Source organism: Pogoniulus pusillus, chromosome 8, assembly GCF_015220805.1.
Source record: "Pogoniulus pusillus isolate bPogPus1 chromosome 8, bPogPus1.pri, whole genome shotgun sequence".
NCBI lineage: Eukaryota > Metazoa > Chordata > Aves > Piciformes > Lybiidae > Pogoniulus > Pogoniulus pusillus.
Genome location: NC_087271.1, coordinates 3424310 through 3447407, shown reverse-complemented (window position 1 = coordinate 3447407; position 23098 = coordinate 3424310). Strand labels below are relative to the sequence as shown.

The following is a 23098-nucleotide window of genomic DNA, read 5'->3' as shown; positions in this document are numbered from 1 at the left end:
CCAGGGAGGTGGTGGAGTCACTGTCCCTGGAGGTGTTCAGGAAAAGCCTGGATGAGACACTTAGTGCCGTGGTCTGGTTGATTGGCCAGGGCTGGGTAACAGGGTGGACTGAATGAGCTTGGAGATCTCTTCCAACCTGTTTGATTCTATGATTCTAACATAGCAGTGTGTAGCTCAATTCCCTTTGCCAGCTCATTACAGCAGCATGCTCTTTACAGGTCCAGGATCTTGTGTTCAACCTGCATATGATCCTCTCAGACACAGTCAAAATGAAGGAGCACCAGGAAGATCCAGAGATGCTGATTGACCTGATGTACAGGTAGAGTTCCTGACCGTTGCACAGTAGGGACAGGAGATGTCACTGCTTCACATGGTGTTTGAACACAGCTTGGTACCCACTGCCTTAAGGAGGTGGTATTGTGTTGCTGTGCTGTGGTTCCTAATTTTCCATTAGCAATTACTTTATTTTAAACTTAATCCTCACATTCCACCTGAAAACCACACAACTACTTGCTGGTTGCTTTTGGGCTGGACTGTTGCACAATCAAGCTTGTTTCTGGAGCAGTTCCAGGGCTCAGTGCTCATGGACCCATATGTACCTGTCTGTTGTGTTTGAATGCAGTGTTGATAGGTTTTGTTTGGTGTTTATGTAGCTTAACTTGGATGAAAATAGTTTCCATTCCCCAGCAGTCTGTGACAATCTCGTCCTCCACACAAGCAAACAACTCTACCTGCTTGCATCAGGGAAAACTTAAGGATCTTCCAGGACCTGCTTGCACAAAAGCCTTTTTGGTCATGGTACCTATCACAGTATCCATGTGCAAAAGATATTCCAGAGCCAGGTTAAGATTCCAGCTACCAAACTGCATGGTGCTGTGTGCACAAATGGTCCTGAAGGCTTCTTGGAATGCAGCAGAGGTTCTGTCATGAGCAGCCAGACAGGTCTGCTCTGATTGTCCAACACCTTTGGCTAATACCAGTCTCCAGATGAAATAGGAGCTTTGGAGAAGAGGTTCAACAGTCACCCATTAAAGCATTCTGCCATCAAGGGGGAGCTGCAGTTGCTTGTCTGGTTCAGGTATCTATAAAGTTAGAGTAACTTTCCCTTCCTATGGATTCTTACCTCCTGTATTTCTAGGTATCCCAGCAACGAAGGTGATTGTTGTTTAAGCAGAAGTAACTTAAACACTGATCACAGTTGTTTTCTTTTCATCCAGGATTGCAAAGGGCTATCAGAACTCCCCTGACCTGCGCCTGACCTGGCTGCAGAACATGGCTGGAAAGCACTCTGAGAGGAGCAACCATGCTGAGTCAGCCCAGTGCCTGGTCCACTCTGCTGCCTTGGTGGCTGAATACCTAAGCATGCTGGAAGACCGAAAATACCTCCCTGTAGGGTGTGTTACATTTCAGGTAGGAGTGACCTTCTGATGTCCTGTGGAGTGTTGTCATCTGCTGCTGAGGTAGAGAGGATCTCAGGTGGCAGGTGTACCTGTGCCTGCATGCTCACACTGCACTACAGCAACTGCTGAATATGCTTGAAGACTATCTTGCTTTCCCCTAAGTGTTTGCATCTGGCTGCATGAATCCAGTTGTTTTTATTTCTCCATGTAAGTCATGGGGTCTCAGCCTCCTAGTTGCAGCCAGTCTGCAGTGGGTGCAGTTCATGAAAGTGGTTTTGAATGTGTGGCTTAACCAGGTGTTGAAGTACCCTGCTTGTTCAGAAGGATGTTAAATGAAAGGCACATGGAAGCTGCCTCTTGGAAGAAAGGAGGATTTGTTTGAAGATCAGCTGGCTCTAAAACCACTCATGGAGTGACAGGACTAGGGGGAATGAAGCAAAGCTGGAGGTGGGGAGATTCAGACTGGATGTGAGGAGGAAGTTGTTCAGCATGAGAGTGGTGAGAGCCTGGAACAGGTTGCCCAGGGAGGTGGTTGAGGCCCCATGGCTGGAGATGTTTCAGGCCAGGCTGGCTGAGGCTGTGGGCAGCCTGATCTAGGGCCCTGGCCATGGCAGGGGGGTTGGAACTAGATGATCCTTGTGGTCCCTTCCCAGCCCTGACTGATTCTATGATTCTGTGACAGTATTGAATGTTTTTTGACCTGACTAAAAATATTTTGTCTACCTTCTATCTCCTTAGAACATATCTTCCAATGTTTTGGAAGAGTCAGCAGTTTCTGATGATGTTGTATCACCAGATGAAGAAGGTATCTGCTCTGGAAAGTATTTCACAGAAGCTGGTCTGGTGGGACTGCTGGAACAGGCTGCAGCATCTTTCTCCATGGTAGAAGACTTTAATTTCTTTCTTTATCTTCTTCAGTAACCTTATGCTGCTGGGCAGTATGAAGGAGAATATTTTCTCTGTGACATAACTCTACTGTAACCACTTTATTTGCATGGAGTGGTTGAAGTTTTAATTGTTCAAGTCAGCCCAGTTTGCCATCTGGAGTAAAGTGGGCAGAGAATGGGAGCTGGGATCAAGAGGCCGTTGTGTGTTTCTGGTGTCTTTCACTAGCTCTGCATGTCTGAGAGTTCACAGTAGTCAAGGAAGGAGGAAATACTTTTCCTCCTCATCAAAAAGAGTGGGCTGAGAGCTGTGTGTGAGAGCTCCTACGAGTGTGTCCATTACAAACCAAAGGAATTATTCCCCACAACACAACAGGAAGTATTATTCAGTGGGTTTGAGTACAAAGCAGCAGTAACTCCAGAGCAAAGACCAAGAGCACCCTGAGGGCTGGCTAAGCCATGCAGTGCAGACACTCTGCCTAAAATGGGTTGGATCCCCTCTGTCCAAAGGAAACCTCACGAACACCATCTCATGAAGTGCCAAAAGGGAATCCAGAAGTCTCTCAGGTTGAAAACACAAGCTTCCAGATGTAATTCCCATAGATTTGGTTAGGATCCTGTTTAGCTTATTGTGCCCAGGTTATTGTAGCCCAGTTTTGCCATCCAAAATCTTGCCATCCAAAATAGCCCAGTTTTGTCATCCCAAGTAGCCCAGTTTTGCCATCCAAAATCTTGCCATCCAAACTAGCCCAGTTTTGTCATCCAAAATCTTGCCATCCAAACTAGCCCAGTTTTGCCATCCAAACTAGCCCAGTTTTGTCATCCAAAATGACCCAGTTTTGCCATCCAACATCTTGACATCCAAACTAGCCCAATTTTGCCATCCAACATCTTGTCATCCAAAGTAGCCCAGTTTTGTCATCCCAAGTAGCCCAGTTTTGCCATCCAAAATCTTGTCATCCAAAGTAGCTCAGTTTTGCCATCCCAAATCTTGCCATCCAAAGTAACCCAGTTTTACCATCCAAACTGGCCCAGTTTTGCCATCCCAAATCTTGCCATCCAAAGTAACCCAGTTTTACCATCCAAACTGGCCCAGTTTTGCCATCCCAAATCTTGCCATCCAAAGTAACCCAGTTTTGCCATCCAAATTCTTGCCATCCAAAGTAACCCAGTTTTGCCATCCAAACTGGCCCAGTTTTGCCATCCAAATTCTTGCCATCCAAAGTAACCCAGTTTTGCCATCCAAAATCTTGCCATCCAAAGTAACCCAGTTTTGCCATCCAAAGTAACCCAGTTTTGCCATCCAAAGTAACCCAGTTTTGCCATCCAAAGTAACCCAGTTTTGCCATCCCAAATCTTGCCATCCAAAGTAGCCCACTTTTGCCATCCAAAATCTCCCAGTTTTAATTCTGTTGATAATCTTATTTACTGGTAGCAATGTGTACTGCAGTAGGCTCCTGATTCCAAGGCTGAGGATTTTATTCCATCCACGTGTAAGAAGCAAATGCCCATTCCATCAGAGTGGTCTCTAAGCCTCCTCTTTATTTTGCTGTGTCGTAATTGAAATGCTGTTAATCTGCCTTAACTCCTGGCGTTGAATTGATGGAGCAATCTGATGGACCTTATTTTTTGTAGGCTGGCATGTATGAAGCCGTTAATGAGGTTTACAAAGTCCTTATTCCTATTCATGAAGCCAATAGAGATGCCAAGAAGCTATCTACTATTCATGGTAAACTCCAAGAAGCATTCAGCAAGATTGTTCACCAGGTAATGATTCAAATTCTCATCTGCAGTGTGGATTGTGAAGAAACTTCAAATGCTGAGCAAATCAAAGTTCCCATTAAGGGAAAACCTTTTAAATCAGGTTACACAGGAGCTGTCAAATGGTCACTCACAGGATTTTCTCTCTGAGCACTTCACATGAGAAACTTGGGAGCAGCTTCCAAGTTTCATTGTGACTTCAGAAGTATCCAAGGGTTACAATTTCCAGTCAAGTTTATCCTTCCAGATGTTGTTTTAAACTGGGGTTTGCATGCTGGGGAAAAGACCAAACCGCTGTCTCTTGCCTTTATCCTGGAAGGTAGCTTTCAGAAATGAGGGGGTTTAGTTTGTATGGTGGGGAAGTTACTGAGGGAACCTTGCTGAACGTAGGTGGTGCACGGACCCCTGCCCGCTCGGGGCGCTGCGCACGGACCCCTGCCCGCTCGGGGCGCTGCGCACGGACCCCTGCCCGCTCGGGGCGCTGCGCACGGACCCCTGCCCGCTCGGGGCGCTGCGCACGGACCCCTGCCCGCTCGGGGCGCTGCGCACGGACCCCTGCCCGCTCGGGGCGCTGCGCACGGACCCCTGCCCGCTCGGGGCGCTGCGCACGGACCCAGGGCCCTGCGCGCAGAGCCTGTCCCCATGGGCCCTGCGCACGGACCCTGCCCGCACGGGCTCTGTCTGCTCGGGGCCCTGCGCGCGGACCCTGCCCGCTCGGGCCCTGTGCACGGGCCCTGCCCGCGCGGACCCTGCCAGCTCGGGGCCCTGTGCGCGGACCCTGCCAGCTCGGGGCCCTGTGCGCGGACCCTGCCCGCTCGGGCCCTGTGCGCGGACCCTGCCCGCTCGGGGCCCTGTGCGCGGACCCTGCGCGCAGACTCTGCCCGCTCGGGGCTCTGCGCGCAGACCCTGCCCGCTCGGGCGCTGTGCATTTGATGAGCCAGCAGAAATCTTCAAAGCTCAGCAGGCCTCAGCTAAGCAGGAGATGAGAAGCACTTGGTAAGTCTCAAGAAGCAGCTTGTCTTCCAGGCAGGGTCTGTTGGGTTTGTGCCTTTCTGTCAAGGCAGGGACTCCTCAGACCCTCCTCCAGTGCTACTCCAAGCCTCCCACCCCAACCTGCTGGGCACATGGTTTGTATGTGGGCATAGTTAGCCTTATGCTGCCATCAGCTCCTTGGTAAATGCTGATTAGTGCATCGATTTCCTAGGATCCAGCTGAGGGTCTGGTGGTGGTCTCTGTGTTCTGGCGTGAAACAAGCCAATGGAGCACAGCTGCTGAGTGTCCTTCAGGGCTAGAGAAGGCTGTTTTGAATGCATGATGACTTGTAAATCGTTGAAAGCATTTCAAGTTGATGATACCTTACACTGATGGTCATGTTTTGGCCTTTGAAACTTTTTTTTTTGTGTTTGTTTGGTTTTTATTACACAGAGTACTGGCTGGGAGGTAGGTAACTCCATTTTAGCTAGCAAAGAACACTAATAGAGTTTTCAGACGACTCACGCCAACGCTTAGCCCACATGTGCTAGCTGTGGGTATTTCTGTTGCTGTCTGCTGTTCAAACAATCCATTAACCAAAGAAACACCAATAAAACCCCATCGTGGTCGTAGCAGGATAAGACTTCACAAGAAGCTGTAGGTAGTGCATGGATGCTGATGTGTGCCACTAATGAGGTTCTTTGGTGAATGAGCCACTGTACCATCACTAGTTTGTTTTGACAATTCATTTATGTTTTCTTTTCATCAACATTGACACAGAATGATCATCATCTTCTCATACCATATTTTCACCCCACCCACAGGGGTCGATTTAAGTGATAATGCTCAGAGGTGCTGAACCACAGCCCTGGTTTGCTGCAGGTGCAGACTGCAGCTCAGAGGCCAGGCTGCTTGGTTCTGTCCATTCCAGAGCAGATGGGTTGTGCCCCAGCTGTTTAGCTGGCAGCAAAAGAGCTCAGTTGTGTCAGCTGCAGCCATTTTTGCTGCTTTCAGTTTTGTGGAGGCTCTTTGCTCTCGTTTCTACAATGTCCACCATGGGAACCAGATGTTTGGTTTATAAATGGGCACAGCACAGTTGAGTTTGCTAACTCAGGCCCTAGCCCAGGTGACAGAGTAGGTACTGGAGCATGAAGAAGTCTCAGAAACCCCTTCAGATGCTTTGTGAAGATGTTACAGTCTTTGTTTAGACTCCAGCTGTCCAGTTTAATCTCTGCTTTTCTCTCAACCAGGCAACTCAGCAGGGACCGTTTCACTCCAGGCTTCCACCACAGAAGAGCATTTAAGCCCACACTTCCCAAACTTCTTCTCCATAGTGTGACACAAGTAATATGGGCTGATGATGCCTGAATGTCAGTTTTACTTCCAGCTTAGCAAGAAATGAAATTCAGTAGATTAAAAATAACCCTTGACACTGAAGGGCTGGCCCTCTAAATCGTTTGCTTGTTCTTAAGAGAAGTCCCTGCAGATGAGGCAGCAAACAGCAATGCAGAGTACACCTTGTCAGGGTGAAAACGATACCTGTTCAGTAGCCAACACATCTGAAAGGCCTGTGAGCATCTACTTTGATTAGTCTGCCCCTAAATCGACCCCTGAAGAAAACCTTGTCATTGGTTATGATTCTAACATCACCCAGTCATGTTTTACTGCATGGTAAAAAGGCACCCATGCTTTCAGTTCTCCTCTGTCATCGTGCTCCTTCATTGCCACACTTCTTCTGACCTTTGTGCTTTGTAGCTTTCAGATTGTTGCATGTTTTGCCCTTCTCCCCCCACCCCGATTTTAAATACCTTAATTGATGCTCACCCTTTTTAATTTTAAAGTTTATTTGCTGCCAATTTGCTGCTTGTTTGTTTTGTGGAATTTCCCTAATTAAATACTTTCTGTTTTCTCCTCTATCGCCCCTGGTTGCTGACCCTCCTCCCCACTCTTACTATTGTCTGTTGTGGTAAGTTCCTACTTGTGGAATTTTGGTGGTTTTTTTTCCTCTTTCTCCTTTTTTTTTCCCCCTTCCCCTTCTTGTTTGTTTTGTTTTATGCTGTGGAACCCACCCCCCCCACCTCCAAGTTGCACTTTACCAAAGAGCTATGCCAACACCAGGACCTCTCCTTCAGGTCACAAGGAATGTAGTATTGCCAACTATAAGAGCTGAAGGATCCCAAGTCTGCCACCACAACATTTCTGAGATCTGTTTGAACACACCAAGTGGTGTTTTGGGGTTTTTTTTTGTTCATTGAATGAGTGTTGGAATTGTTCATTGAATAAATGCTGAATGAATTCCTTTTTTTCCTTGCTTTCCAGTTAGGAAAGTTGTCAGGGGAAAAAAAAAAAACAACAAACCCTTTTCATGTTTTGCCATCAAGATTCCAAAATGCTGTTTTAAAACAGCACAGGGTGAGTTTACCACTGAATAGCAGGGCTCTAGGAGTTGATACCTTACAAATATATCAACACTGGGAGGCTTGTAGTAGTTGGCAACACTGCAGAGGACCTCAGGGTTAAAAATTGAGCAAGAAAAGAACAGTGGCAAAACCAGCTGGATTTTGCATTCCATGCAGTGTGTGTGTGTGTGCGTGGAGGAGATGCTTTTATTCCTGCATTCCTCAGGCTGGCTCTGCCTTCAGGCACCTGCTGCTGTGCTGCTCTTGGTGGGGAAAAAAGCAGATAGCTCCCATTAGTTCCTTCCTATCTTGTTGGCAAAGCTTTTTGTGTGAGTGCAAGAGATAACCCTAAAACTTTACTCCCAGCAACGTTGAAAGGTGTTTACCATGCATAATAACAAATCATGACCCTTCATAATCATGGTGGCTGTGATCTGCTCTGCCAGTTCCGTAACAGCTGTTCAGTGTTCACCTTCATTCTCTTCTCCTCCCCAAGACCTATTATTTTTAATTAAAATAATAGGAGACCAAATGCTTTTAATAATTTCTCCCCTCATAGCTGCATCTTTTAGCTCTTTTCAGAAGCAGTTCCATGGAGTATTTTTGAGTTAATTGTTTTGTCTTCTCGGTTGTGATAAAATTGACTCCTGTTATTGGCTGAATTCCAAAGATCTTAGTGCAAAACCATCCCATATTCTACATGCCAGGTATGGAACTGAATTCTCCTAATGCTAGGGAACTGGCAGCTACTGAATATCTATGTGAGGTGCACCTAGAGTCATAGAATTGTAGACTGGTTTAGGCTGGGAGGGACCTCAAAGCTCAGCCAGTTCCAAGCCCTTGCCATAGGCAGGGGCACCTCCCACTCGAACAGGTTGCTCAAGGCCTCATCCAACCTGGCCTTGAATATCTCCAGGGAGGTTGTGGAGCACAGAATCACCCAATGTGATCAAAGATCACATTGGATGCTTCTGTGCTCCACAACCTCCCTGGGCAACCTGTCCCAGTGTCTTGCCACCCTCTGGGGCAACCTGTCCCAGTGATTCTGTGCTCCACAACCTCCCTGGGCAACCTGTGCCAGTGTCATGCCACTGTCGCTGCAAAGAACCCTTTCCTAACTAGTTTGAATCTCCCCTCTGACAGTTTAAACCCATTCATCCTCATCCTGTCATTACAAGACCTTGTCAGTAGTCCCTCCCCAGCCTTCCTGTAGGTCCCTTTCAACATACTGGAAGGCCACTCTAGGGTCTCCTCAAAGCCTTCTCCGCTCTTCTGCAGAGCCTCAACTCTCTCAGCCTGTCCTCATAGCAGAGCTGCTGCAGCCCTCTGAGCATCTTTGTGGCCCTCCTCTGGACTCACTCCAACACTTCCATGTCCTTCTTGTGTTGGAGGCTCCAGAACTGCACACAGGACTGCAAGTGGGGTCTCAGGAGAGCAGAGCAAAGGGGCAGAATCCCCTCCCTTGCCTTTCTGGCCACACTGCTCTTGCTGCAGTCCTGCACAGGGTTGCTGTCTGGGCTGCACTTACACTGCCAGCTCATATTAAGCTTTTCATCACCCCAGACCTCCAGGTCCTTTTCTTCAGGGATGCTCTCAGCCATTTGACACCCAGCCTGGAGCTGTAGATGTTTGTCCCCCAGTAGTTTGTTTCCATCCCCTTGCTTCCAGGCAGAGCTCCCTCAGCATGAGTCATATGTGTTTCATGGTCAATGTGTGCAGGGTTTTGCAGGAAGATGCTTCTCTTACATTAAGGGCCAGTCAGTGTTCCTCCCTGCTGGCTCTTCTCCCTGGCATCCTTGTGATAACTGAGTTCCAGCAGCTGGCTTTACAAGGAAGAGCCAGCATGCCTGGTCTGCATGACGATAGAACCATGGGATCACTTGGTTGAAAAAGACCTTAATGTCCTTGAGTCCAACCATAACCTAACATCTCCCTCTACACAGCTGTTAGACTCCAAGCACCTCAGCTACATGTCTTTTAAACACCTCAGGAACCAGGGCCTGGGAATGCTTCAAACCTTGGAACTCACTCTCCCAAGTTAGGTAGGAGAAAGCCAAAAGCACACGTGGGCACCTGCCTTGTGGCCATGGATTGGAGCAGGAGCTCACCAGCTTCCATGTGGAGTGTGCCCAGGCTCCATGTAAGTTTTGGGTTGCTGCTTTGCATGGCAGTTTCCCTTTTGCCAGACATGATGCTACCTTGGGAAGAAGTTTGAGAAAGGAGTCCTGGAGTCATAGTCTTCTGCCTGTAACAATGAGGCTGAATTAAAGAAAACAGCACAGGAAAAAACAAATCTTGAGGGTGACAGACACTGCATCAGGCTGCCCTGAGGAGTTGTGGAGAGATTCCAAACCCACCTGGCATTGTCATCCCAGGCAACCTGCTGTGGCTGACCCTGCTTTAGCAGGAGGCTTGGACTGGATGATCTCCAGAGGTCCCTCCTATCCATTACCCTGCTGGGATTCTGTGAGGCTGGAAGTGCTGGGCATTGTAAGATTTTAGCATGGGGAACATTCCAAAGTGGTGGTTTTGAAACTGTAGAGATGAGTAATTAAGAGTTCAGTTGCTCATTTCTGTATGGATTCAGAGGAAAGAGTCCAGGGAAATAGGTCCCAGATGTTGTCCCAAATGGTCCTAATAAAACAGTAATAGCTTTAGAGCTGGAGGGTGCACCCTGGGAGATGCTTCTGAGGATAGCTGTGGTGAATCCCTGTAGTCCATGCTGGCAGGTGGAGGTGAATAAAAATCCTCTCTGGAGAAGAGAGGGATGCTCAGAAGAGACAGACTGGAGCATGGTTCCAAGTTGCTGCCCACACCACATGAAGCATCTGGGCAACTCTTGGTACAACTACTCGCTCTAAAATTGGAGCTTGTGTCTGTACACTCCTGCCAGAGCAGAGCTCTCCACATCCCATAGCAAAGCCAAGATGTGGCCTGTGTCTGTTAAGCAAGACTGCTGCTGGCTGTGGTCAGGCTTCACTTCCACTTCAGAGATGGGCATCAGTGAGCTCTGACATCCTGAAGGTGCTTGGGCTGAGTGGCAGTCCTCACCTCACACAAATACAACACCATGCCTTGAGTTAGGGGAGCCCAACCACACCTGGGCAGCTCTGGCATGGCATCCCAGAGGTTCCTCCATGCCAGGAGAACACATGCCAGTGCCTTTTCCAGGCTGAGGTTTGCCTGAGGGATTTTTTCTGTAGTTTGGCTTGTTTCTCCTCTTTCCCTTCCATAGATCATGTTCAGTAGCACCACAAGAGATCAGTTTTGCCATGGCAAAATACTCAGATGCAGAGCAGGCAGGACATCTGTAAGTGCTGTTTGAAACCAAACACTAGCCCAAGTTCAGAGGCATTGAGCATTCTAAACTACATCAGACTTTCTCAGGAGAGTAAAGGTGAACATTCAGAGTTTCTTGCTGAGAGGCATTTCTGGTTTGTGCATGCAGTGTGAGTTGTTTTAACAAAAGCAAAAGTGCCACTCTGGGTTTTTTAAGCACTTCTTTTTTCCTTCTCTCTGTGTCTCTTAAAGCAGTTGTTTTGTTGCTGTTGCTTTCTCCCCACAAGAGTCTTTCTTGTTTCTCTACTTCTGTTGCATTTCTGGGCCAAATTCACCCCTGGCTGAAATGGAAGCAGGTACATGATAGAATGGCTTGCATCTGCTTTCACCAGGAGTGACTTTGGCCCTTTGCACTAGACATTAGCTACTAGAAGCGAACATAACATCTTCCAGTTGACATGCACTTGTGTGTGTGTGTGAGAGTGAGCTGGACACTGACTTTGGCCCAATCCTGCAACTAAGAGAGAGTGGGGTGTGGGGGCTCTGGTGTGGGTAGTTCTCAGGGGAGTCTGTGTGCAGTGTCAGCCCTGCCAGCAGCTGGGCCTCATCGTGCCTGTGCCTACAGGCTGTGGACCAGGCTAAGGGATGTCTGCACAGGGTCTGGAGAGCCTGAAATGATTACCCAAACAAAGGGACTTGCTTTTGACTGTTCCTCAGAGACATCCAACGCTCCCAGGCTCCTCCTGGGCTGGGAAAGGCCATTGCAGGGTTGGGCTAATGCTCGTAACTGATCCCATGTAATTCCATGTGAGTTTATAATTTCATGGTGGTGTTTGCTGCTAAGTACATTCATGCTGAATTCCAGGTGTTTTTTCCTTTCTTTCTTTCCTTCCTTTCTTTCTTTTCTAATTTTTCCCCATGTATTTTAATTTCATTTTCATTTTGCCTACATTGAGGAACCTGCCTGCAGCCATGCTTGGGGTCATGCATATCTCCACGCTGAAATAACCTCTTGTTTCTCCAAACTTAGGATGGAAAGAGGATGTTTGGTACCTACTTCCGAGTTGGTTTTTATGGAACTAAGTTTGGAGACCTGGATGAGCAAGAGTTTGTTTACAAGGAGCCTGCAATAACAAAGTTAGCTGAGATTTCCCATAGGCTGGAGGTGAGATGCTTGTGGCTGGCCTCAAGCTGTCTGTGAGTCACGGGTTAACTATTTTGCATCAGTTGCTGAAGAGTTGTGCTGCCTTAATAGCCAAAGTGATGGTAATTGTTGTGCAAAACCAGCCCTCTGCCTATGGAAGAGAAACAGTCACTTGACTAAGTGGTTTGCAGAGCCCCATGCAGAAACCCCGGGCTGGGCCTGATGTCTCCTGTCCTCTTGCCAGTGCCACCTCTGCAAGAGGCAGGAGGAATGCAGAGGGAGGAGTCTCGCAGGTTTTCCCTGATCTTGCAGCAAGATCATTTGAGAGTTTGTGGCCTATCATACTGTGCTTCCATTTCTTTTCAGCTGGCTGCTGTAAGTGGGGTGACCTGGCCTTGAAAAAAGGCTGAGCTGCATTTCAGGATCTCACTTTGAGAAAGTATTGCTTTTCCCTGTCGTTCTGTGCCCTTCACATGTAGAGATTGTGCCCTCTAAGGCAGCTGAACTCCAGAGCCCCTGAGGTCTGAAACTGAGAGTGGATTATGTGGGCTCTGAAATTTTGAGGACATCACAGCTCTGGAGTTTGGTTAAGCCATGAACAAGGAAAGACTGCTCTAATCAAACTGGGGCTTGGGTGCAGCTCTGGGTACCACACAGTGATCATGGTAACTGCCCAAACGGTTACTGTGGCCTGGGTTTGTGTCTAGACACTCTATAGGAGGGTAGGAGAGCCCTGCAGAGGGACCTTGTCAGGCTGGATGGGTAGGCAGAGGCCAATGGGATGAGATTTAACAAGGCCAAGTGCAGGGTTCTACACTTTGGCCACAACAACTCCAAGCAGCACTACAGGCTGGGGCCAGAGTGGCTGAGAGCAGCCAGGCAGAGAGGGACCTGAGGCTGCTGGTAGAGAGGAGCTGAACAGGACCCAGCAGTGTGCCCAGGTAGCCAGGAGAGCCAATGGCATTCTGGCCTGGGTCAGGAGCAGTGTGGCCAGCAGGACAAGGGAGGTTTTTCTGCCCTTGTGCTCAGCTCTGCTCAGGCCACACCTTGAGTGCTGTGTCCAGTTCTGGGCTCCTTAATCCAAAAGAGATGTTGAGGTGCTGGAAGGTGTCCAGCAGAGGGTGACAAAGCTGTTGAGGGGCCTGGAGCAGAGCCCTGTGAGGAGAGGCTGAGGGAGCTGGGGGTGTGCAGCCTGCAGCAGAGGAGGCTCAGGGCAGAGCTCATTGCTGTCTACAACTACCTGAAGGGAGGCTGTAGCCAGGTGGGGTTGGTCTCTTCTGCCAGGCAAGCAGCAACAGAACAAGAGGACACAGTCTGTAGTTGTGCCAGGGGAGGTCTAGGCTGGATGTTAGGAGGAATTTCCTGGCAGAGAGAGTGATTGGCATTGGAATGGTCTGCCCAGGGAGGTGGTGGAGTCACTGTCCCTGGAGGTGTTCAGGAAAAGCCTGTCTGAGGCACTTAGTGCCATGGTCTGGTTGATTGGCCAGGGCTGGGTGCTAGGTTGGACTGGCTGAGCTTGGAGGTCTCTTCCAACCTGGTTGTTTGTATTCTGTCCAACGTCCTGTCACAGTCTTGGGGACAGAGTGAGTCAGAGGCTGTTCCCAGTAAGCACTGTGCGCAAGATGAGGCCATGCTCAGTTGGAGAGGAGGGGCACTTAGCTCTAGGCTGTGCCATGCTACCCGTTGGTGGGGCCAGAGGGTCGTTTGCTGGCGAGGGTCTAGTGTCACGTTGCTGCCCGCAGCAGCTCAGCTGTGTCACGCTGCGCTGAAAGCAGCGGCGTCCTCTGGGCTTTAAGCGCTGAAACAGAGCCCAGAGCCCAGCCATTCACCCAGCCCTGCAAAGCCACGCTCTGGCGGAGCTCCTGCTTTCCAGCAGATCCCATATTGACCCCAGCGTTCAGCTGAGCTCACAGCCACACACTGAGCTCAAAAGGCCTGTTCAGAGCCATCAGTGTGTGCGGGCTGTTGGAAGGCTCTCGAGTTCTCCTGCCTTGCAGGGCATCAGGCTTGTTGTTTCCTGTGGCCTCTGGAATGTGGCTGATTTAATTCTCCTAGGTTCAGCAGATCACATTCAGCCCCAGCACAGCTACTGTTGCAGGCATGTGGAGCATCACCCTGCCCTTAATATGCCTTTGTCTCTCCAACCCCCACCTCTGGTGGCTGCATTTGGTGTCTCTTTTCAATGCCTTTGCTCTCAATTGTAGGGGTTTTATGGAGAACGGTTTGGTGAAGATGTGCTGGAAGTGATTAAGGACTCAAACCCTGTGGACAAGTGTAAACTAGATCCTAACAAGGTAAGAACACAAGGACAGGTTTAGAGGGAGAACAGATCCTGAATGTATGCAAATGTAATGGGACAAATCCTGCCCTGAATTCCACCAAGGTGGAAGTGAAATCCATGTGTTATGACTGCTCGAGAGGAGAACTGGGACACAACAGTCCCAGCAAAGAATGCACAGTTAGCCATTTCATTCCTGACCCTGTGGGTCAGAAATCACATTGGGTGATTCTGTGCTCCATAACCACCCTAGAGGTGTCAAAGGCCAGGCTGGATGATGCCTTGAGCAACCTCTTCTAGTGGGAGGTGTCCCTGCCTATGGCAGGGGGTTGGAACTGGATGATCCTTGAGGTCACTTCCAACCTAAACCATCTATGTATTCTATCCAGTCCAGGAACTGCTGAGCAGCTAGCAGCACCCTTAGTCCCTGTCAACACGAGTGTGTTCTTTCTGAGTAAAAGCAAGAACCAGACCTGGTTCTTCCAGAGATGACTTCATAGAGTCAGTCAGGGTTGGAAGGGACCACAAGGATCTGCCAGTTCCAACTGCCCTGCCATGGGCAGGGACACCCTCCCCTAGATCAGGCTGGCCTCAGCCTCATCCAGCCTGGCCTTAAGCACCTCCAGGCATGGGGCCTCAACCACCTCCCTGGGCAGCCCATTGCAGGCTCTCACCACTCTCATGCTGAATTTCTTCCTCACCTCCAGTGAGGCAAGGGAGCAAGCGGAGTCAGCGCACAGCTCACAGTGCCAGCTCTCCTCTCCTGGCCCTGTCCCTCACCGTACCCTCCTGGGCTCCTTCCCACAGGCTTACATCCAGATCACCTACGTGGAGCCTTACTTCGACACGTACGAGATGAAGGACAGGATCACTTACTTCGACAAGAACTACAACCTGCGGCGCTTCATGTACTGCACGCCCTTCACGCTGGACGGCCGCGCGCACGGCGAGCTGCACGAGCAGTTCAAGCGCAAAACCATCCTCACCACCTCCCACGCCTTCCCCTACATCAAAACCAGGATCAACGTCATCCACAAGGAGGAGGTGAGGAGCACACTCCTTTGGCTCAAAGGGAAGCGCCCTCGGGATGGTTTGGGAGTTACCTGCCCCCGCCTTCCCCACTCTTATCACCCAGGCTAGACTCAGCCGGGCTGGGAGGGAAGGAATGAAGCTTTCAAGGCACAGCTTAGCACAAGGTACAAGCAGATAGTTACAATATATACAGCCGTATACAAGTTAATGCAGAACCACAGCAGCCCTCCTAGAGATCAGAGTCCCCAGGAAGGGCTCCCAGCCACCCTTCCACCTTCTTTCCAGCCCTCTACCTTATCCTAGAGTCTGCCTTGCGTGCGAGGTGAGTTTGGAGGATCAGCCAGGGTGAGTTAGAAGCAGAAGGATTAGTTACACAGCAAAACTCAGGAAGAAAAGCACAGGCACTGACTCCAGCAGCTGGAGACTCTCACACACCGTCTTACCTGTGTTTGTGTTCTTCTTTTTATCCATCTCAGCAAGCCTATGAGTGAAGCAGCACAGGCACTGACTTTGATAGCTAGAGACTCTCACACACTGTCTTACCTGTGTTTGTGTTCTTCTTTTTATCCATCTCAGCAAGCCTGTGAGTGAAGCAGCACAGGCACTGACTTTGATAGCTAGAGACTCTCACACACTGTCTTACCTGTGTTTGTATTCTTCTTTTTATCCATCTCAGCAAGCCTGTGAGTGAAGCAGCACAGGCACTGACTTTGATAGCTAGAGACTCTCACACACTGTCTTACCTGTGTTTGTATTCTTCTTTTTATCCATCTCAGCAAGCCTGTGAGTGAAGCAGCACAGGCACTGACTTTGATAGCTAGAGACTCTCACACACTGTCTTACCTGTGTTTGTATTCTTCTTTTTATCCATCTCAGCAAGCCTATGAGTGAAGCAGCACAGGCACTGACTTTGATAGCTAGAGACTCTCACACACTGTCTTACCTGTGTTTGTATTCTTCTTTTTATCCATCTCAGCAAGCCTGTGAGTGAAGCAGCACAGGCACTGACTCCAGTAGCCAGAGACTCTCACACACTGTCTTGCCTATGTTTGTGTTCTTTTTATCCATCTCAGCAAGCCTATGAGTGCAGCAGACATCACCATTGTTTCCTTTTTACAGTCTAGAATCTAATTTCTCTCATTAAAATATTCCATTCATTAAAATATTCCATTAGCCTCAGACTAGCACAGCTGTACAAGACCAAGGGAGGTGGATGTTGTTGGATCTCCTGCTCACTATCTCCAGATGAAAAGATATTGTAGTGAGGGAAAAGTTGGACTCTTCTGCCAAGTAACTAGCAATAGGATGGGAGGAAATGGCCTGAAGTTGCATGAGGGGAAGTTTAGGTTGGGTCTCAGGAACAGTTTCTTTACTGGTTGGCAGTCTCAGCCTTAGCAAACAGTACTCTTAGAATGGTTGGACTTGATGATCTTAAAGGTCTTTCCTGACCAAAACAATTCAATGGTTCTAAATTTCCTCTTTCCTGGCTGCTTGCTTAGATCATTTTGACTCCCATCGAAGTTGCTATAGAGGACATGCAGAAGAAAACACAGGAATTAGCTTTTGCAACCCACCAAGACCCTGCGGACCCAAAGATGCTGCAGATGGTGCTGCAAGGATCAGTAGGTACCACAGTAAATCAGGTGAGGATCGCTGTCTGAGTTGGAGAGCCTGGGGTAGGATGTGTCACTCAGTGCTCAGAGTTGGGCTTCACTTCTCAGTTAGCCTGCATTTTTTTAACCAGTTCAGTCTCTGGGATGTGCTATGGGGCACTGGTAGCTCTAGACCAGCAGCTCTCAGTGACTTGGCCATTTGAATAGGAGTCCTGAAAACGTGGTTGAGGGATGGAAAGTGTCTGAGAAGAGACATCCCTCTCTCAGAACCTGCTCCTTCCTGGGGCTCACTGCTGTGTCTGCCTGCTTCTCCTTCCTAGGAGTTTCAGTGCTTTCCCTTTGATTAGCCAGGCTCTGCTGGGTGGGGGTAGGGTTGTGTCCTTTGTGGGGTTTGAGCAAAATGGAAAGCAAAGGTAATGGGTGGAAGAAAACTGGGGAAAATCTGAGGGAGTTAAGAAAAGCTTTAAAGGACAAGCTGGAAAAAGAAAATCAGCTGGAATGTCAATTCCTGGGTTGAGCTTGCAGCGCTGACAAACGCTTCCCTGGTTCCATCTGCGTTGTTTAAGCTCTGTCTTACTTGAGAGTTGAGCAAACTCTGTCAGGAGCCCTTCTAAGAGAAAACAAATGTGGGATCAGTGGGTTTTCTCACGCTGCTCTCCAGAAGCAGAGCTTGGTTTCAAACAGCCTGGGAGAGATGGCAGCTGTCACCCCCTGTGGCGATGCGTGCCAGGCTCGCCAGCTGCAGCTCTTCAGGATGCCTTCCTGTTGCGTCTTACGAACCTCCCTACGTGCAGTGAGCTTCTTCAGCGATTGGATGTGGCAGAGGGTTCTGAGAAACCTGCCTTTTCCCTCTTCTGCTCCTAAAGGGACCCTTAGAAGTGGCACAAGTGTTCTTGTCTGAAATACCCAACGACCCAAAGCTCTTCAGGCACCATAACAAGCTACGTCTCTGTTTCAAAGACTTCACTAAAAGGTATGGAGCATTCTCTTCAAGCTGCCTGCCAGATGCCACCACATCAGGCAGGAGCATGTACACACAGGGGGTGTCTGGCGGGAGGAGTATTCCCATTCTACCCCATCTGTCCAGTTCCCATATGCAGCTGTGTTCCTCAGCAGCCCAGTTTGTTCCTGCTTCTTAGGTGCTGCTGGTCAGTGGCTTCAGGGGCTGAACTCATTGGGCTTTGCTCTTTCTCAGGAAGGAATTGGTGATCACAGTTCAGTTGTGAACAGATATCCCTGCTTCTGCAAACACAGCTGGCCGTGCTGGCACAGCTGAACTCACAGCTTGGCAGGTCAGGAGGAACTTCTGAACTGCCCAGGAGATCTTATGTTCTTCTGAAGGGAATTTCTCCACGCGAAGTGAAAGCCTGCTGGCAGAATTCACCAGAAACATGCTGGCTGCTCTTAAGCAATGCAAGCTGCAGCCTCAGTCCAGCATCTGCTGCAAGCACCAAGGAGTTAAAGAAAAGGCAAACCTGAAGTATAAATGTTCCAAGTAAATAGCTGCAGTGGCATTTCCCTATGTGGCATAAAATCATAGAACCTGTCAGGGTTGGAAGGGACCACAAGGATCATCTAGTTCCAATCCCCCTGCCATGGGCAGGGACACCCTACTCTATATCAGCATGCCCACAGCCTCATCCAGCCTGGCCTTAAACACCTCCAGCCATGGGGCCTCAGCCACCTCCCTGGGCAACCCATTCCAGCCTCTCAGCACTCTCATACTGAACAACTTCCTCCTCATCTTCAGTCTGAATCTCCCCACCTCCAGCTTTGCTCCATTCCCCCATGTCCTGGCACTCCCTGAGAGCCTAAAAAGTTCCTCCCCAGCTTTTTTGTAGGCCTCCTTCAGATCCTGGAAGGCCATGAGAAGGTCACTTGGGAGCCTCCTCTTCTGCAGTCTGCACAGCCCCAACTCTTTCAGTCTGTCCTCACAGCAGAGCTGCTGCAGCCCTCTGAGCGTCCTCCTGGCCCTGCTCTGGACACACTCCAGCATCTCCACATCCCTCTTGTAATGGGGGCTCCAGAACTGGATGCAGTACTCCAGGTGGGGTCTCAGCAGAGCAGAGTAGAGGGGAAGAATCACCGCCCTCCACCTGCTGGCCACACTTCGCCTGATGCAGCCCAGGCTTTGGTTGGCTTTCTGGGCTGCAAGTGCACACTGCTAGCTCCTGTTGAGCTTCTCCTCCACCACCAGCACCCCTAAGTCCCTCTCCAGCCACTCACTGCCCAGCCTGGAGTTGTGCTTGGGGTTACCTCGGCCCAGATGCAGGACCACGCACTTGGTCTTGTTGGACCTCATGAGGTTGGCTTGTGCCCAGCTCTCCAGCCTGTCATGCACTTAATTTCATACCCTTTGTTTAAGTCACATCTTCACAAGTAGAAATGTTGAGGCCCCATCCTTAGAGGCATTCAAGATCAGACTTGATGAGGTCCTGGGCAGCCTGATCCAGTTGGAGGTGTCTCTGCTGACCATGGTGGAAGTTGGACAAGACGATCTTTAAGGGCCCCTTCCAACATGGTGCAATCTGTGAACATCTCAGCCTGCTAATTACTAATCTTTCCTGTGGAAAGCAGTAGATCTGTGCACCTTTTAAATCTTGGCTGTGGGGAGATCAGTTTTTAACTGCTAAACATAACTGGAAAGTAAATTAAGCTGAAGAAGGAGTTGTCACTTGGAAGTGAAATGGAGATTGGAAATATGACAGCCTCTCCTTTCTCCACGGGCAGCAAGAGTTAAGTGAGCCTTTATTACCCAGAAGACAAGCTAGAGCAGGACATTAGGTGTCATGAATGAATGTTGTTATCAAGCCTGTAGCAGGCAGACTCTTTTTTTACGTGCCCAAGTTTCACAGAGGCTTTTCTTTGCCAGATGTGAAGATGCCCTGCGCAAGAACAAGAGCCTGATAGGCCCGGACCAGAAGGAGTATCAGCGCGAGCTGGAGAGGAATTACCACCGGCTAAAGGAAGCTCTTCAGCCTTTGATAAACAGAAAGATCCCTCAGTTGTATAAGGCAGTGCTGCCAGTCACTTGCCACAGGTGGATATTTGATTTTACTCTTTCAGCAGAGACAAAGAGGGTGTAAAACTGGGCACTGGGGTGTCTGATCTTCTCAGTGAACCCATGGCGTCTGTTTGTTTGCAACTGCTTTTGAGTCTACCCCCTTCCCCTTTTGTCAGAGCACATCCCCATCCCAGCAGTTGTGGTAGGTGGCATTTGCAATGCTTCCGTTTCTCCCTGACCTTTTTTGTTTGTTGTGGGTTTGTTTTTTTTTGTCCTGCATCCCATTCTTTTGTAGATTAAAACCCCCCCTCACTGCGGCAGGATTTTGGCACTCGTTCCTTCTTAGCAAAGCTGAGATGAGAAGCTCTAGGGGCAGGCAGGGTGGAAAAATAGTTGATATCTTCCATGCTGGATGACCAGTAAATGGCAGCCTGGGCTTTTTGTTTGTTTGCAATGAGGCTGGACATAAAAGCCCCACTGGGAATGTGTGTGAAGCAGGTCAGAGCCTGCAGCTCCAGCTGTGGCTGAGCAGAGGGACTTTGTTCTAACAAGGCTGCCAGACTAGGGGCAGAAGTCTTTGAGTAGGTAAGTTCCACCTTATCTGTGCCTTGGCAGCAAGGTAAAACAACTCAGTCCAGCAAGACTGCACTGCCCCTGGCATCATGGTCTCACACCACTCTGTGGGGTGTTTGGAAGCATTTGGAGTGCTTTTAGTTGCAGAGCCTGCAAGAGAACTGAGAGAAATGTAGCCTTCAGCTCATGTGCATGCTGCTGGTTTAGAAAACAGCTCTGGTTTTGCCCCTCTCCTCATGTAAGGGCAGTTCAGAGGGAAAGAGCAATGAGGAGCGCCAAAAATGTTGTGAAAAGAGAAACTTGGCAGATTTTCATTATAAAAAGAGCAAAACTTAGCACTGGGCTCGGGATGCTTTAAGCTCTGCCCCAATCATGTGCAGTGTGCTCCCTGTTCTCTGCTGGAGTCAGCTCTTGCTGGCTGGGGATGCTGGGAGTACCAGTGCTGTCCTCCCCATCCAGGTGGGACCCTCACCAGCTTTTTTGTCATGGTAATTGTTTTCTAACCATGTGAAACTCAGCCTGTGCACGCACATTTTCCACTTAGAGATATATTTGAAAGGGTTAAATAAGTTTTTAGTTGTGCAGCTGGTTTATGCTGCTTCTCTGCATACACATGAACTAAACTTGCTGTCAGCTTTCAGCTCAGTAAGCTTTAGGCAGTTGAGTGATCCCAGATACAGACCCCAAACCAGTTCAGTTGGAAAACAATTGGTAGTGTCAGTGGACTCAGATCTCTGTAGTAGCCAGCCATAGAAAACACTGGAACTCAAGTAGCAGAATCACTCACCTCCTTTGGAGGGAGTCCAGAGGAGGGCCACAAGATAGAGATGTTGTGTGTCCGTCTAAGCTGTTGTGGGTCTGATGCTGAGCAATGAACAATCAGGATGAGTAATCAGTCCCTCCTTTTGCTTCCTATTATGGCCTGTGCTCTGGTAGTATAAAGTCTCAGGTTTAGATCCTTAGTATTTGTACTCTTCCCCTTTACTCTGCTCTTGTGAGACCCCTCCTTGAATACAGCATCCAGTTCTGGTGTCCCCGTTATAAGGAGGACACAGCTGTTGGAATGAGTTGAGAGGAGGGCTCCAAAAGTGAACCGAGGGCTGAAACACCTCTGCTAGGAGGAGGAGGGAGGTGAGGGAGCCGAGAGAGCTCTGCTTGTTCCATCTGGAGAAGAGAAGACTCCAGGGGGACCTTAGAGCTGCCTTCCAATACCTGAAGGGATTCTACAGGAAGGCTGGAGAGGGACTTTACATAAGCATGTCTAGTGACAGGACAAGGGGAAACGGTTTTAAAGCAAGGGAGAGTAGGTTTAGACTGGATCTTAGGAAGAAGTTCTTCTGTACAAGGGTGGTGAGACTCTGGAACAAGTTGCCCAGAGAGGCTGTGGCTGCCTCCTTCCTGGGGATGTTGAATGCCAGGTTGGATGTGGCCTTGAGTAGCTGAGTCTAGCTGAGAGGTGACCCTGCCCGTGGCAGGGAGGTTGAAGTAGATGATCTCTGTGGTCCCTTCCAGCCTAAGCCATTCTGTGATTCTATGATTTTTGTGATTCATGGTGGAAAACTTGAGCTCATCATTGTATTTTCTCTCCCTCAGAGACTCCTTCAGCAGGATGAGCCTTCGCAAAATGGATATCTAAGAGAGTTAAACCCCAAAATTTACAAACAAAACAACCCCCCCCCAAAACCCAAGCACTTAAAATTAAGGTGGTTTTGTTTTTTCTTGCAAAGAAAGAGCCTTGTTATCAGCGCTGGGAATCAAAGAAGTTTTATTGTGAAATAAAACTTGGACTTCATCCTGGACCTCCCACACACCTCTTCCTCCATCAAAGTGTTCAGTGGCCAAAAAAACCCCAACCAACCAAAAACCAAATCATTCTGAATTGTCAAATGTAGACTTATCCATGTTTGAATAAGGAAAGAAAAAAATCATGAGAGTGGTCTGCAGAGGCTTGGTGATAAGCTGTAAACTTAACCTGTTTTTTAAGGCCTTTTTATGACTCAAAGGTACACTAAATGCATTTACCTTTATTTATAGCATTACCTAATGTTAAATTTTCTTTACTTCTAGTGCATTTATTTAATTTATATTAGGACCATAAGCAGAAAATGCATTTTTTGGGAAGTTTTTAATGTAGTGATGATGGTTATTTTGATGGTACTATTAAATATGTGAATGTTTACACTTTAACTCCCTGTGCCTTGGACTTCAGAGCTCGCCGTGCCGGGGGAAAAGGTTGAGAGGAAGGTAAGTCTTACAGTCACACTTCTTAACCAAGTGGTGCTTTGTTTTTGTTATCCTCATCCTTTTTTCTGTGTAACTCTGAGTACAAGAAAAAATAATTCCCACTCTAGTGACAACCAGCAACACAACAAGGTACAGGTAGATAGTAGCTGAAGATGAGGCAGCAGAGTGCCCAGGTGGGCAGGAGACCCAATGGCATCCTGGCCTGGGTCAGGAGCAGTGTGGCCAGCAGGACAAGGGAGGTTATTCTGCCCCTGAACTCAGCACTGCTCAGGCCACACCTTGAGTCCTGTGTCCAGTTCTGGGCTCCTCAATTCAAGAGAGATGTTGAGGTGCTGGAAGGTGTCCAGCAGAGGGCGACAAAGCTGGTGAGGGGCCTGGAGCAGAGCCCTGTGAGGAGAGGCTGAGGGAGCTGGGGGTGTGCAGCCTGCAGCAGAGGAGGCTCAGGGCAGAGCTCATTGCTGTCTACAGCTACCTGAAGGGAGGCTGTAGCCAGGTGGGGTTGGTCTCTTCTGCCA

The 23098-nt window shown here is 48.9% G+C and overlaps 1 protein-coding gene across 16 annotated transcripts in view; it reads left to right on the top strand.

The window, feature by feature from the left end:
• The window catches only part of DOCK7 (dedicator of cytokinesis 7), a 143911-nt gene extending 121385 nt beyond the window's left edge, over positions 1 to 22526 (top strand). For 10 of the 16 annotated variants that reach the window (XM_064146994.1, XM_064146991.1, XM_064146989.1 and 7 more), the window contains 12 exons: positions 219 to 319; positions 1218 to 1410; positions 2139 to 2282; positions 3920 to 4051; positions 5471 to 5485; positions 11735 to 11860; positions 14044 to 14133; positions 14925 to 15161; positions 16649 to 16792; positions 17629 to 17735; positions 19635 to 19802; positions 21933 to 22526. In XM_064146994.1, coding sequence (XP_064003064.1) covers positions 219 to 319; positions 1218 to 1410; positions 2139 to 2282; positions 3920 to 4051; positions 5471 to 5485; positions 11735 to 11860; positions 14044 to 14133; positions 14925 to 15161; positions 16649 to 16792; positions 17629 to 17735; positions 19635 to 19802; positions 21933 to 21975 — 1500 coding nt within the window. In that variant the 3' untranslated portion in view covers positions 21976 to 22526. Of the gene's footprint in view, positions 1 to 218; positions 320 to 1217; positions 1411 to 2138; positions 2283 to 3919; positions 4052 to 5470; positions 5486 to 11725; positions 11861 to 14043; positions 14134 to 14924; positions 15162 to 16648; positions 16793 to 17628; positions 17736 to 19634; positions 19803 to 21932 lie in introns of all 16 variants that reach the window. The other 6 variants (XM_064146995.1, XM_064146990.1, XM_064146985.1 and 3 more) reach the window with 2 other exon arrangements.
• The last annotated feature ends 572 nt before the right edge of the window (positions 22527 to 23098 follow it).